The sequence below is a fragment of the Myotis yumanensis genome, unplaced genomic scaffold (genome assembly GCF_028538775.1).
Source record: "Myotis yumanensis isolate MYYU_CA2020_CCGP unplaced genomic scaffold, mMyoYum1.0.hap1 SCAF_7, whole genome shotgun sequence".
Taxonomy (NCBI): domain Eukaryota; kingdom Metazoa; phylum Chordata; class Mammalia; order Chiroptera; family Vespertilionidae; genus Myotis; species Myotis yumanensis.
In genome coordinates, this window is record NW_027223758.1 from 71454138 (window position 1) to 71470193 (window position 16056).

The window sequence follows — 16056 nt, forward strand, 5'->3', positions numbered from 1 at the left end:
GCATTGTAAGAAAGATGCATTCCTACTCCTAAGTGCCCAGCTTTCCCCAGACCAGTGGGTGAAAAGAAAAGATAAAGAATTCCATTTTAGGCTGCATCTGTGTACAAATTGTGGCCAAAGGAGGGAGGTAGAATCACTTCTTTTCTTCTGGGTAGGGATACCTGGAGCAGATCCACTCTCCATGCTTCTCTACTCTGCTCTCTGTTTTCAGAGCTGGATCCATAGGGACTCCATGTCACTGGTTTCCCATTGGGCTCAGCGAATGAGAGCCACTGTAGGAGGTCAGGATAGAGGGGAGGAGGTAGCCAGGCCATGATGCCTCTGGTTCAGGATTGGCTGGCTCCTTCAAGAGAAGGCCATTTCTATTCAGTTGGCCTCTTCAGGACTCTCTCCTTTTGGGTTCTGGTGACTGCTTCCTCCCCTTTCCTTCTGGACACACAAGTGGTAGACAGCTCTCTGGTCATATATTATACCTTGGGTTCCCCTACACCCTTCTCACCTTGGTTGGTGGTTCTATGCCAGGGGTGGGGAACATCCAGCCCGTGGGACATATAAGGCCCATGAAATCATTTGGTCTGGCCCTGCAAAGGCATTAGGGGTGAGTTAATGAAAATTTGACCAAATATAGAGGCTAATTTTTAAGTTGAAAATTTGGTATGGCCCAAGAATGATGTTATAAATCTCCAAATGGCCCTTGGCAGAAAAAGGTTCCCCACCCCTGTATAAACTCTTCTCAAGTTACACTCATTTACTGGTAAGCGTGCCATTGGTCATTCTGTGTGATCTACACCTAGGTCAAGGGGCCCATGCAAAGGATGAACTGCTCTCAAATATCTCTAAGTCCAGGTTTATCCTTTCATTTAATACCTGTTCTGACAGGGAGATCATTACCTCTTGAAACTGCCTATTTCATAATCAGGAGGGTTCAACTTTGAAGAATTATTTCTTATATGGCATTGAATTTGACTTCTTCGGGACATCTGTTCCTCTCTCGTTGAGATAGGAGGGACCAAGATTAAATTTGAAACCAAGTTCTGTGAAAAATGAAGGAAGACAACCGGAAGAATCTCCTCTTGAGATTTTACCTATAGCCTTTCATATCATAGGAACAAAATAACTATATTTAGATGCATAAATGTTGGGAAAACCCAGAGGGACCATGCTGCCTTTCAGACACATTTGAAGAACTATCATATGCAAGAGGGCTTAGTCATATTTTTATATCTCTGATGCTAGATCTAAGACAAATCAGTTAAAACTTACGGGAAATAGATTTCAAATCCAAGTGGAGAAGAACTTTTAACCCTTTAGATCCTTAGGTGTCAAAGTCTCCATCACTTGATATAACCTGGGGATTTCACAGTGGGGCTGTTGGAGGGGGCTTCAGACATTGGAATGTAGTTGATCCAGTGGCTATGATATTAAAACAAGCATAGCAGCTGTGTTGGGTGTTCACTGTGTGCCAGGCACTATGCTGTATATGTTTCACACGTTTTCTCTTTTAATTCTCACAACCCTTTGAGGCTGGTCCTGTTATTTGCCACAGTACACAGAGGAACTTGCCCTGGGTCATGCAGCTGCCAGGTGGTAGAGGTAGAGTATGAACCCAGGCCTGCCTGATGTTAAAACTAATGGCTTTAACCTTCAATGGGCAGTGGCAGAATAACCTGGGGAACTTGGTGGCCATGCAAAGGTCCAGGCACTGTCCTACTTCATGAGCCTGGGCCTGTGTGTGTGTTCAGCTCTCCAAATGATTCCAATTTACACCAGAATTCAAAAGCACTGCTCTAAACTAGTGTTATTATAAATGCCCATCTGGTTCTGAGAGTCTGTTATGCCTAAGTAAAAAGCTATACATCAAGTTTAGCTTTAACTTTTCTCCTTCTGAACTACAAGGCTACCTAAACTCCACCCTCACCCACTGCCAACCACCAACCCCTACTTCAATCTACAATTGTTTTCTTAATTATTTCATGAGCTCAGTTCCTGAGAAAGGTCAGACTCCATTTAAATCTCATTCAGAGCCATGGGAACAGAAAGATCAATCTGGCCTCTCATGCCTTTGACAGGAGAGTAAGGGAAGCATCGTGCTAGTCTCACCGAATTCCTGTTCTAACCTCATCTAAGTTCATCCTGTCCAAGAACACACCATAGTTGGGGATGAGGCAGGATGCATATCATATTTCTGAGTAAATAGAAGCCACTAATGGTTTTAGAAGGATTTAGGTTTATTCCACATTGATACTGGAGGACCCACCTTGACTCCGTTTCTGGAGACTGAACCAGGTTTGGGGTTGAGGATGATGGGTAGGGAAGGAGGGCAATCTGGTCTTCTCAACGCAACTGGCACCATCTGACTGTGATTTTTTCCCTTGCACATGTCCCAAAGGAAGCTGGCCAAGAAGCAGAAGGAGACACAGAGCGGAGCCCAGAGGGAGATGGGGCCTGTGGCCTCGACCGACAAACCCACCACCAAGCTCAGCACCAGCCGCAATGATGAAGGCTTCTCCTCCAGCTCTCAGGATGTCAACGGATTCAGTAAGTTGAGCTCACTCAAGGGAAGGGAATATCTGTGGTCCTGCTTGACCCTGGTACCTCTGCTGTGGACCCCTCACAGTGGTCAGGTGCTGCCGGGCATGGGGTTGGGGTGCTTCCCTGGGACGGCCCAGGATGAAAGTTCTCCAGGGAAAAAGTTGGAACCACCCATCCTGGGGTGAAAAGCAGAATTTAAGAATTGCCTCAAAATGGAGTCAGCCATTTAACTGCTTGTGGCATAAATAACGACAGGTTAAAACTAATAACAGTAAAAAAACAAAAACAAAAAAAAAAAGGAGGAGGAAGACATGGTTATGCACTTAAGGAGAAAAACATGCCATATTGGATCGAGTGTCTTACAGTTTTTAAAACAACATTTGATATAAACCATATAAGGTAGATGAGTCATAGATTATTGCTGTATCTGTTTTGAATGCTTGGGAAACTGAGGCTTAGAGAAGCAACTTCTCTCAAGTCCCAGCGCTGATGAGTAGCATATTCAGACCTGGAAGCTACGCCTCCCAAACCTTGGCCAGTTCCAAGCTCCAGCTAATGTTCCAAGTGGCATTTAGTCAGGAGCACCTGAGTCCTCACGCAGAGTTAATACAGGACCCCGAGCCAACAGAAATGGCTGAGATTTCGGGGTTGGCCCTCCTCCAGAGGGCATCCTCCAGACGGGTGACCTAAAGTTACCTTGGTGATCAGACTCGAGAGAACTGACTTGTGTTCAGATTGTTCTGTTGGCCAATTTTTTTTCTGGGCTTAATGGAATACAGGGAATCTAAAGGAATGTGAGCATGGACAGATGACCTCCACACACTGTGTCAATGACAAATGGAAGAAACCATATTTTGTAAAAATCACTTTGGATGTGATCAGTTTGGGATGATTCAGATCTATGAGAAGATGAAGAAAGAAAAAAAGCAAATGTTTACTGACCGCCCTCCTCCCTAACCACAGCCAGTGTTATTGTTCCCATTTTATAGAAAAGGATTTCAAGGCTCAGGGTGTTGTGCTGACCTACCCTGAGTTCCATTGCTAGTTCCTGATGGACCCAGGATCTGAGGGTAACTCAGACCCATTGTTCTTAACCTCCTGTGCAGCACAGAACCAACCCATCCAAGGCAGTTTTCAAAATAAGCATATCTGGGTTCCAGGCCTTACCCACTGAATCAAAATCTCCTTAAGGAAGAGGCGTATGGAGGGAACGAGGGGTAGGGCAGGGATGAGGAGTAAGGAGGGATGTAGGTTTGGTAAAAGCCACTCAGGAGGTTCTATAGGGACCCTGGTTAAGAATACTGAACTTCAAGGGCAGAAATGGCTTTTTCAAATATTGATGTGCTGCCTTGGGAAAGAGAGATTAGTTTTAAACTTATAAAAAACTTATAGAAAGGTTGGGAGGGGGCATAAAATGAATACTCTTATAGCCTTTGGCTTGATTCACAAATTGCTCATATTTGTGATATTTGTGCTCGCGCGCGCTCTCTCTCTCTCTCCATATATATTCTCCAGAGAATTCAGTATGTGTTTCCTAAGAACTAGGACAGCTCTTCAAAATAACCACAATGAACTTATCCTACCCAAGAAATGTAACCTTAGTTCAATACCTAATATACCAGCCCATAGTTGAATTTCCTCAATGGCCCTAACATTTATTATTATTGTCATCATGATTATTATTTTAATCCAATAAAAGTGATCACATTAGATTGGTCATCATGTCTCTTCAGCCCCTGTCATCTAGAATAGCCCTCCCACCTGTATTTTATCTTTCAGGATGCTGACTTTTTTTTAAAGGGTATACCAGTTGTCCCATAGAGTATTCCCCAATTCAGATTTATCTGATTTTTTCATCATGATTACATTCAGGTTAAACATGTTGGCAAAAATACAACATAGGTGATTTCATGTGCATCTCCTTGCCTTCTATCAATAGACACATTCTGTCACTTTGCCCATTATTGATGAAGCTCAGTCTGAGCACTTCTTGTAGTTGAGTAATGGCTTTAAAGACAAAGTCTAATGGCACATGGTGATTATTTCATGAACAAATACTTAGCTTTCATTTTTCTGAGTGCAGAGCAAGTTTCTGGTCTGCCGAACCATAAAGCCAGTCCTTTTCCATTCTCAACCAAGGTCAATTGCTGGGACTCATATATTCCCTGGGGCCCGGGGAAAGGGGATATTGGCATGGACCAGGAGAGGGAAAGAGGGATGAGCAAGGAAATGGGCTTGGTGTGCCCTTATGGATTCCCCCCAGCCGCTGGCTGTATTAATTTGTCACTGACTTTCCTGCTTTTGGCCCAGGGGCAAGTCTAGCTGATGACACATACTGACCGAATGCCACCCATTTGCACAAAATCTTTCCTGTACAGGCCAGTCTCTTGTGCACACTTTTTTTGCACTTATAAGAATGTCCTTGGAGAACTCTGAATGACAAAAAGATTATGGTCTAAGACACATGACAATCATTGTGACCTCAAAGTTGTAGGTATGTGACCTTAAGCTTTCTGACCTGAAAGAAAAACCTGGGTAACACCAATTTCTTAGATTTTAAGGGGAAACATCATCACCCTTTTCCCCATGGGCCAAAACTTAGATTCTTCAGAAGAAAGTGCCTAAGACTGAGGTGGATTAGCCAGCCAGAGAGGAACAGGCAGAACACTGTACAGAGTCTAATCAGATATTTTAAAATCCAGAGACACTATTTCCAGAGGATTGATATGTGTGTTTTATATATACTCACACAGAGACATATATGTATATGCATTCATTTTAATGATACTGCCTTTTAAAAAGACAGGAAAAACAAATTTTAATTGACACTATACTTAGTTATTAAGAAATTTTGCATTTGTTTGCATCAATCAACATGTTAGGATTGAATCTATGCAGCTAGTGTCCTCAGGCTATAGCCACAAACATGCTCTGGGGTTCTTCTGAGCGCCCTGGAATGCATCAGGTGCCTTTCCAAGTGCCTTGTGGAACCACTGGAATAAGATTTGAGGGAGAAAAAAATATAAGTAATGCTTACACTGGAGATGTTGAAATTGCTTCTGAAATCACCCTGCTGTATATAAAATTGAATCTATTTTTGAGGCATTAGGGAAGTGACTGTCTGCTTCGGCGGCAGTGTCTTTAGGAGGCCCTAGCCTAGGATTATTTGCAAATGTTGAGGAAACACTGAGAGTAGCAGAGCACAAGAATAGATGTCACATTGGAAAAGATTACAGATGAATGTGCCCCGAGCAATTATTTCATTATTGAACAGGTGGGCCCTGACCTAATTCAAGCTCTGCTTTTCCATGCAAAGGTTTATTTTCTGGGGTTTTCTAGTCTGAGTCACTGCTATGCTAAGTTCTGCAACATCCATTCACTCAAGCCCCCCAATTTTGCATTAGGAACAATGACCTCTGGGTGACAAGGGTGATGGGGCTGTGTGAAGTATGGGCCATTGCTTTGACATTCTTGAAAAAAGGAGTGCATGCCATATTTCAAGGACCAACAATGCATTGTTTTCAGTTTAAAGAAATGCTGGCTTTAATCAAGTAATCTGATTTTGATCTTATTGCCCTGTGTGCCTGGTTGTGTTTTATTTTTTCTGAGATCTTTCACTCACTGGGGTTGTTTTCTGGGGCTTTCTTCTTATATCCCTACTTAGATCTTTATCTTTATATCTTTTATTCATGGTGTCATCTTCTTATTGGTTTTCAGGCCAAGTCAGAATGCTTCAAAACAAATCCCTGTTGACTCCCTATGATAGGGTCTTTGGTTGCCTGCCCTTCCCATATGGCATTTGACAGACTCACTTACTCACTGGGTACTGTTAGTTAACTCTGTCTTTATTTTTATGCTTCCATTCTGTGCAATGGTTCCATCTCTGGTGGGTGAAGACAATCTAGGTCAAAAAAGACAGTGGGCCTTTAAGCTCTCTGCTGAGTAAGGAAACGGGCATGACTGAGGCCTTGGGGATGAGATTCAATGGCTGTTTCTCAGCACTTAATATATACCTGTCCCTGTGCCATGAGTCTCAGGCACAGTTTGGGGAAGGGGATTATTGCAAAAATAAGTAAAATGGGGCATTGTTTCACAAAGAATAAATGTTTTCTCTTACAGGTTTTTCATAGTTTATGAAAGTACTTTTGCAAAGGAGTGAGAGATCCTATTCTTGCACCATGAGATAGCTAGCAGGTATATTATTGCCCTCATTCTACAGATGGGAAAACTGAGGTTCAGAGAGACCCCATGCCCCACATCACACAGGCATTTTCACAGTCATAGTGAGAATCCATCTCTCCTGACATGTTAGGTTCTCTCCGCCTAGTTCTGCAAAGAATTTGGGGAAATATCCTGTCAAAGTATCTAAAATTAGACAGCTGTAAAAGAAATAAATGATCGGGATTGGGAAAACATAAATGAAGACAAGAAGGTCAAAGACAGGTTATATTAAAATGGAATTATGTTTAAAAAGTATTCTAACTATGCAAGCTGGTAACTTTCAAATTCCAATTTTCCTCTGAGCTTCCTAGTAGTGAAAGCCCAGAGAGGCAGATAACTGTTATTGGCACTTACTAGATCAGATGCTTTATACAAACCCCACTCTTAAGTCTTCTAGGAGCCCCATAATTAAATAATATTACCATTTCCTAAATGAGGAAACTTAGTTTCAAAGAACTGAAGTAAATAAGCTCAAAGTTGCACACATAGAGTACGATGGGATCAAAGCCAAATAGTATTATCTGGCTTCTCCTGTACCATCAGTGGCAGCCCACCGCTCACAGGTCTCACTGAGTGGGGCCCCTGAGGCTGGGAGCGAGCTCAGCTCCACTTCTCTCCTGATGGTCAGCCAGCTTTTGAACCATGTGGGCAGAAGCTGCGGCCACAGCTGTGTCCTACATGGAGGCCTGGGGCAGGCCTTGTCATGGAGCCAATCAGATCCCCACGAGGTGCCAGGCTCTGAGATCAGCATGTTCAAATATGGCATCTTAGTCCATTTTCACAGGAACCGTATACAATTGGTATGTTTGTTATTCGCCACAGTTTACAGTTGAGAAAACGGATGCACTGAGACATTAAAAGATCTTCCTCGAGTCACATGATGAAGAGATAGTGAGGTCTGGACCCCAAAGCACATGTTTTACTTTCAAAACCAAGTGCCTTTGTCTTTCCTCTCACCTTTAGCTTTCTCTCCTCAAAGCTAGCGATGGAGAGAAAGGAGATCAAGATGAGCAGCTTTGCTGGCTGAGAGCTCAGGGCCTTACCTTGGTTCCTCTGTCCACTTCAGAGCCTGAACTCCTAGGGCAGTGGTCAGCAAACTCATTAGTCAACAGAGCCAAATATCAACAGTACAACGATTGAAATTTCTTTTGAGAGCCAAATTTTTAAAACTTAAACTATATAGGTAGGTACATTGTTATTAACTTAATTAGGGTACTCCTAAGGCTTAGGAAGAGCCACACTCAAGGGACCAAAGAGCCGCAATTTGCTGACCACTGTCCTAGGGCATCGGATGCTCTCACAGGCAGAATCTGTGGGAATTGTCACAACAGCTTCTTAAGAAACTGGAACTGTAGACCTATGGTCCCATCCTTGGGCATTCCTGAGCTGGTCCAAGCCCTGTAGGTGGACAGAGAGATGAGCATGCAATGGCCCCTGTCCACAGAGAGCTCACAGCCTAGCAGTGCAAACAGATGGTTCAGCAATGAGCATCTTGACACAGCCCAACAGGGGCTGCAGTAGCAGCCTGCACTAAGAGCCGCCAGGCCCTTCCCCTGACTTTGTACCTCCATGTGACTGAGCATATACCTGGTAGGCAGCACGCAGTAGCCTTAGGAGACATGTGCTGCTGCCGAGGAGGGTGGGTCCTAGTGCCTGATGCCCCACCTGTCTTTCAGCCCACAGACCACATAAGAGTGTTTCCCTACAGGCAGGTATGGAAATGTTCAAGCTTGATACCCCCGGGGATGGTTTGGCAGAGATGGAGCAGGCCGGGGGAAGCACCAGGCAAGATTTTAACCTGATTATTTTAGAAACATGTTATGTAACTAAAACAATTCAAATGTAGAAGACAGATCATGACTTTTTAAATGTAGTGGGGATTGGCTGGGGTGATGGCAAACTCCCGAGGAATATTCCTTAACCCTTTCAGGAGATGGTGAGCCAGCTGCAGAAATGGGTCTCTGGAAAGATTGGTGTGACCATGACCTTCCCGGGAGAAATGAGGGATGTGATAGCATGCCATGTTAAGGATTGCTGATGCCACCTTCCCTTTGTTCAGGAGCTCCTCTGGGGCAGTCATTTTGCTAAGTGCTGTTCACATATTATCTGTAATTTTCAAAACATTGCTGCCAGGGAGGAATTACTGTCTTGATGTCCTAAGTAAGGAAACCTAAGCTCAATGAGGTTAAATACGTTTCTGCTGTCTTATCTTTGTAATACCCCAACTTAACCTTTTACTCTTTTGCTTAAAATCCTTCAGTGCTTCCCCGTTGCTCCTGAGGTAAATCAAGGCTAAAGTCCTCAGAATGAATTTCTGGGCCCTTCATGGTTGGTGACCAGTACATACGCTGGCCATTGCTCAACTATCTGGCCCATTTGATATTCATTGAGATTTGTTAGGATGGATGAATGAATGAATGAATGAATGAGTGATGGAACTAGCATTCAAAATAAGATTTTCTAGCTCCAAGCCCATGTTTAGTTCCAATTCTTCTGGTAATGAATTCTGTCTTCTTTTAACCTGAAATCTGCTCTTGTAACTCCCATTCATTCATTCCTGGTTTTGCACACAAGTATGTATTCGTCAGCAACCATATGCTGGCCCTTGTCTGCCCTCTGGTGTCACATGGATAATGAAGTCAGTCTTTCTCTTCCTGTCTCTCCCACCCCTCCGCCAGCTGTTGTACTGCTGCCACCTATATGCCCTGGAGGTCCTTCCCTGAGGCTAAGCAGTCCCCACATCAGCCTTCTTCTGGATACATTTCTCTTTTTCAATCTACTCAAAATCTTGATTGACACCTCTGTCTCCATTTGGCCTATGTCTATGTCCAAGACAAATATGACCCCCTACATGGGGCTTAATGGCTGGAAGTTCAGAGCGTTACCATTACCCTCCTGCTGGATTCCAAACCTGGGTTCAGAATACAAGGCTCATGTTTGAATTAACCTCCAAATGTCTATCACGTATCTACCCAACAAGGCTGCCTCATTCAGCCCAGGTGAAGATGAATTTGAGGGCCCAAGTAAAGGACTCTATATTTCATCCAAGCAGAGTCTTTTTGTGATATTTGACCCTGTATCCTAGCATACTGAAATATTTTTGATTTCTGATTATTTCAACCAGTGAGCTTACTTAATCATCCCAGTTTGGGGCCTCAAAATGTAATAATTATTAATGTTCATAATACCAATTATTTATTGAGCACTAATTATGAGCCCATTTCCAGCTGAGAGTTTTATATGCATTATCTTATCTCATCAGTATGTTGGGAGGATTAAATAACTGTTATGATTATCCCTGATTACTTATAAGTGAGGAAACTGAGGTTTAAATTGTGAGGAACTTGCCCCAGACTTTATAGCTTTCAATAGCTGAGCTGGAACTTAAACCCAGGTCTGTTTGACACCCCACAGCCAAGACCACTCCACTATGCTTCCCTTTGTAAGATAGATGTATTATTCCCATTTTATAGAGGAGAAACCAAAGTCCACAGATGATGAGTCATTTGCTCAAAGCTGTGATTCTCAAAATGTGGTCCCCAGATGAGCAACATCCGCATCACCTGGGAACTTTTTGGAAGTAAATTTTTGGGCCTCACCCCAAACCTACTAAACCCCAAGCTTACGGTTTGTAACAAGCCTTCCAGGTGATGCTGACGCATGTTCAAGTTTGAGAATCCTAGTACATGGTAAAGCCCAGGACGGCCATCTTCCAAAGCCCTGGTTCTCCATGTGTTGTTGTCCTGGCAACAGTAGAGTGACAGGCACACTGGGAGAGGAAGGCTCTACCTCCCCTTTCTCGGGGTGGATTCACCAAGGAGACATTGACACTTAGAGGACCTGAAGGCTACAGAGCCCGTGGATAGCTGTGAGGGTCCCAAGCCCAGAGGTCCCCTCCCAACCATCTCTGGAACTTTCTCTCCTTTTGTCTGAACAGCAAACATCCTAATAGTCAGGGTGGAAGGAGTGGAAATTTACAAGGAAAAGCAATCATGAGTCACACAGTGAAACCAAGATTTCAACAGAACATTGTGAAGATGATTTTTTTTTTAATGCCCGAAATTCTGTTTGCAGGCACAATTATATTTTCTGGGTGCTCCAGGATTAAATTGAATTTGGGAAAAGAATTGAATGTTACAAGCTCGCTGCCTCCAGTTTTATCGAATATTTTACAGGGGTTATTGAATATCTTGTGATCATCCACTTGGTTGACAGATTAAAGGGCACACTTATTAAGTTCCTGGTAACTCAGTGTTGAATGGGATTGTTTATTCCTGGGAAGTGAAACATGGAAATTTAAGTAGCCTTGAAAAAGTTGACAAATTATCCATCACAGACACTAAGGAGTTAAATGAAGACAAGTTTCAGAGAAGGATATTAGACTCAAAAAGGGATATCATAGATCATCAAAACCAAAAAATTGTATTAGACACCATCTGATCCAACTCCTCATCTTAAAGATGAAGAATTGAGTTTTCTCAGGGTCATTCATTGAGTCACTAGCAGAACCTGGGCTAGAATTGAGGGCTGTGATCACTCTAGTCCTTGTCCCATGGTCTCCTGCAGAAGACTAAACTTTGGTTAATAATGGTTTGTCTTAAAACAGTGATTCCCAAAGTGGGCGCTACCACCCCCTGGTGGGCGCTGCAGCGATCCAGGGGGGAGGTGATGGCCACAGGTGCATTTGTTTTAACTTTTTTTTGTATTACCTTTCTATTCTGAGTTCAATAAATAGTTTCATAATTTCAAAGTTCAATGTTTCTAATTTACACCTTTCTTTACTATATTTTACAAAAAAGGTAGAAACATTAATACATATATCTTTCTGTTTAATTGCTATTAAAATTTTTTTTAAAAAATTAATTTCCAGGGGGCGCTGAGTAATATTTTTTTCTGGAAAGGGGGCGGTAGGCTAAATAAGTTTGGGAACCACTGTCTTAAAATATTTTCTGTAGACCCCCAATCTGATTTCTACACAAAAAAAAATCCTTCTATAATTGAATTGTATTTTTCATTTCCTGGTTATGGGAGAAGCTGAGGTATTCCTTTAAATATTCATCGAATGCTGACTATATGCCAAGCAATGTAGGAATTGTAAAGTTAAATAAGACACGGTGTCTCCCTTCAGGAATATTACTGTCTTCCAAGAGGAGATTTGGAAGTGGATTGGTTTCAATTAATGTGATAAGTGATAGAGAAAAGGCATGGATAGTGCCCCAGAAACACTGATCAGAGTACTGTGCAAGGAACTGGATTTTGATTTGAAGGAAGTACAAGAGGAAGATTGTCCCAGGCGGAAGAGACAAAGGCTTGGAGGTATAAGGAGCATGGTGGGCTCAGAGAAGGGGGTTTGGGGCACAAGGTGCTATGGTTTGAGCTCATATGGCCAGAGATGTGGAATCTGCCTTTGGGACTTAACATTTCTAGCCTCATCAGATTCACTTTCCAGGAAATTAGAGTGATCCTAGTGTTAGGTACCTTTGCATGTTGTTGGAACCTGGCCTCATGTTGTCTTGATTTGTATAGGTTCAGCTTTGCATGGTGGATAAGTAGGGACAGTGTTTTATCACCTACAGGCCTTTCCTTTGTGAGCTGGCCCAGGCATTGCTTCTCAATACCCTTCCAAAGAGACCTCAGGAAAGCTGCAAAGCTGAAGTTGCTTTTGACAATTTATGCCATGCCTCTATATCTTGAGGAGAAAATAGAATTGTTCTGTACACCTCACAGGTGGTCCTGAATTACAACAGGGCGCTTACAAAGTGCTTGCTAAAGTAATCAGGGATAAAGAAGTGATGTTGAAAATGTAAATACACAGTTGCTAGGTAGCAGAATAAACCCAGCTTAGAGACCTTCCCCCCGCCCCCCCCCCCTCAGCTCACAGCTACTGCCTTGATAAGTTGAAAACATAGCTAATAATTCGACTAGCTAGCATTTTGTGAGTAATTACTGGACAAAGAACTTTTCATGCATCATTTCATTTCATGTTTTCAACAACTCTATGAGGCAGGTTAGGGAAACTGAGCTCAAAGAAATTAAGTAACTGGATCAAAGGCACACAGCTACTAAGAAACCAAACCTGGGTTTGGACCTGGGTTTATGGTTGAATTATCAGCAGCCCATCCTTCTTGAAATACTTTCTTTGCTTGGCTTCTACTCTCCTGGGGTTTCTCCTTCCTCCCCAGCCATTTCCTATGCTTCTTCACTAGTTCTTCCTCTGGTTTCCATCTTCTAACCATTGAAGCATCTCATTGTGTACAATGTGGTTGAAGACTTGGCCATGAATAAGGAAGCTGAGACATATCAAGATGAAACCCATTCAGTGGGATGCCCAGGGTCACTCAGCAAGTAAATGAAAGAGCCAGAACATTGAACCAGGATTTACATATGAGGAGTGCTGATAAAAAAAAAAAAAAAAAACAGTCAGTAAAAGCTTAGGGCAAACAGGGTACTATCAAGGGGGCTGTGTGGATGTGGTTCAAGTGCAGAACCTTCTGGTCATCCACCTGGGCCCTGAGATGGAACTCAGAGTGTATGAAGGAGTCAATTGATTAGGTGGCTTCCTGGTTGTCTACTCAGCCTGGATTAGGATAGGATCTCAGTTTTGTGTTGTTGTTTTTAAGAAAGAGGTTTCAAGTGAAGAAGGTATGGAGGAGAGGAGAAGAGAGAGGAGAGGAGAGGAGGGGAGGGGAGGGGAGGGGAGAAGAGAGGGAGATATGTGAGAGAGACACATCAATTGGTTGCCTCCCACAAATACCTCAACTGAGGACAGGGATTGAACCTGCAACCCAGTGAATGTCCTTGACTGGGAATTGAACCTGCGACCCTTTGGTTTTCAGGCCAACACTATAACCCCTGAGCAACACTTGCCAGGGCAGGATCTCAGTATTTAAAGCAGAATTTTCTGATTCAAAGTAGAAATTTCAAAGAGCCTAAAGTCTGATTTATATGTTAGGGATTGGGGTGGATCTACATACCTTAGAAAATCAATGAGGTCATAAGGTTAACTCTACCACAAAGGTCAAGGAGCCCTCCTAAAGTTCTTGCCCAGGTGTAAGGTTGTCCCATGGCCCCCAGAGGTGGGCAGCAGATATAAGGTAGGAATTAGAGGTTTAGAAAGGGCACATCTTTAAAAAGTAGCATTTGAGGAAGTGGAAGAAAAGATTAAAGGGCCAAGGTTAGGCAAAACCCCTCTGTCCTCTGCATTACCATTGCCATCATCCTTTGATGGTCTCCTGCTCATTTCAGAAGGAGGGTGTCCTGATGTTGCTTACTCAGGCTGACTTTCAGTGGAATGCTCTTGACTGTATTGAGAGAACTCCTCACATCACATCTAATACATCTCTAACCCAAGCCTATCTCAAGAGTGGGCATACATCAAGTGAGAAAATCCCCCAACCAAATTACTAAGTGTCGGTGACACACACAAGACAAAAGCAGTTCTACCCTCAAAAAGCCCATGATGTGACAGTGAACACAGGCAACAGTGACATGACATGATGTAGTAGAGAGATGCTAGTGCCTGGAGAGAGGAAGCTGTCCTGGCCCATTAACTATGTGATTCATCTCCCTTCAGGTGGTTTGCTTTTCACCTTACCAGCCATGTGAGTTGATTTCCTAATTTTATGGAGGTTGGAAATGAAAATAAAAATTATATTTCTTGGCCGAAACCGGTTTGGCTCAGTGGATAGAGCGTCGGCCTGCGGACTGAAGGGTCCCAGGTTCGATTCCGGTCAAGGGCATGTACCTGGGTTGCGGGCACATCCCCAGTAGGAGATGTGCAGGAGGCGGCTGATCGATGTTTCTCTCTCATCGATGTTTCTAGCTCTCTATCTCTCTCCCTTCCTCTCTGTAAAAAATCAATAAAATATATTTAAAAAAAAAATTATATTTCTTGGAACTAAAACAGGAGGCGATATTTTAGACACAAGAGTAAAGGTCCACTCATCAGAGATACAGATTCATCATGACATTTCCCTTTGCCTTACGCTCTATATCAATTCAATACCAAGTTTGGATTATTCTACATCTTCAATATGTCTAGAACCCATCCACATCTACTGCCTCCATCCTTGTCCAAGTCACAGGATCTCTTACCTCAATAAGATCTGTAGCCTCTAAATCAGCTCTTTTCAACCTTTTTCATCTCATGGCACACATAAAATAGTTACTAAAATTCTGCAGCACACCAAACAAATCTATTTTTTTTTGCCAATCGATTGACAAAAAATAGCTATAATTTTTATTCATTCACACCAGGCAGCTATTGTTGTGTTGGCTTTTGTCATTATTTTATTTGACAATCTAAGGGAAAAGAGGTCAGTGCCCCTGACTAAACAGGCAGGTATTGCATGTTTTAAATTTTTGCAGCACACCAGTGTTGAAAATCACTGCTCTAAATAAGCCTCATATTCATTCTTATCATTCTGTAGTCCACGTTCTTCTAAACAGCCAGGGAGAGCTATTCATGGTGAATCTGAGCATGTTGCCTCATCCATCCCTGGCTTCTGATTGTTCTTAAGCTACAAACCAAAGTCCACATCCTGACCTTTCTTACAGGTCTTGCCCGGCCATCTTCTCTAGGTTCTCACCTCTCACTGCCCCTTTCTCTGTGGGCTCCAGCAGTTACACTACCTTCTTGTTTGGGTGCTTCCCCTTTTCCACACCCTTCTATCACAGCACCTTTGTTTATGCTGTTACTGTATCGTGAGCAGGGTGGGCAAACTACAGCCCATAGTCCAGATACAGCCCACTCTCTGTTTTTGTAAATATTTATTTGAACACAGCCATGCTTTTTTTTTTTTTTTAAAGAATAGTCTATATGTAGCTGCTTTTGTGCTATATCAGTAGAACTGAGTAATTGCTACAGAGACCATCTAGCTCACAAAGCCTAAAATATTTACTCTCTAGCCCTTAGCTGAAATGTTTTCCAACTCCTCGTCTAGAGCACTGGCTACACCCACACTCTGTCCCTAAATGACTCTGTTAGATCTCAACTCATGGATTTCTTCCATTCTCCACCCCGTTCTCCCCAGACCAGATTGGATTTCATTGTGAGGTGCTGTCATAGAATTTTGTTCCCTTTTTCCTCAGTACTGACCTCATCTTCCAAATGGGTTTATTGAAGGTCCAACCCCTATGACAGATGGCAAGCTCCGAGGGTGGGGGGAGGGTGCATTTATGTCCTGCTTACTACTCTATCCCCAGCATATAGCATGGTGTGTAGCACAGAGTGCCCCCCAATTCTGATTTAGTTGAGTGCCTAGGTGGATGGATGTATAGACAGATGGGACTCAGGCATAGCAA

General features: G+C 43.0%; 1 protein-coding gene across 14 annotated transcripts in view; it reads left to right on the forward strand.

Annotated features, from left to right (window-relative positions):
- PTPRT (protein tyrosine phosphatase receptor type T) overlaps positions 1–16056 on the forward strand; it is a 935828-nt gene that overhangs the window by 811835 nt on the left and 107937 nt on the right. For all 14 annotated transcript variants that reach the window (XM_070420943.1, XM_070420935.1, XM_070420937.1 and 11 more), the window contains one exon: positions 2390–2538. In XM_070420943.1, the coding sequence (XP_070277044.1) occupies positions 2390–2538 (149 nt within the window). The remainder of the gene's footprint in view (positions 1–2389; positions 2539–16056) is intronic.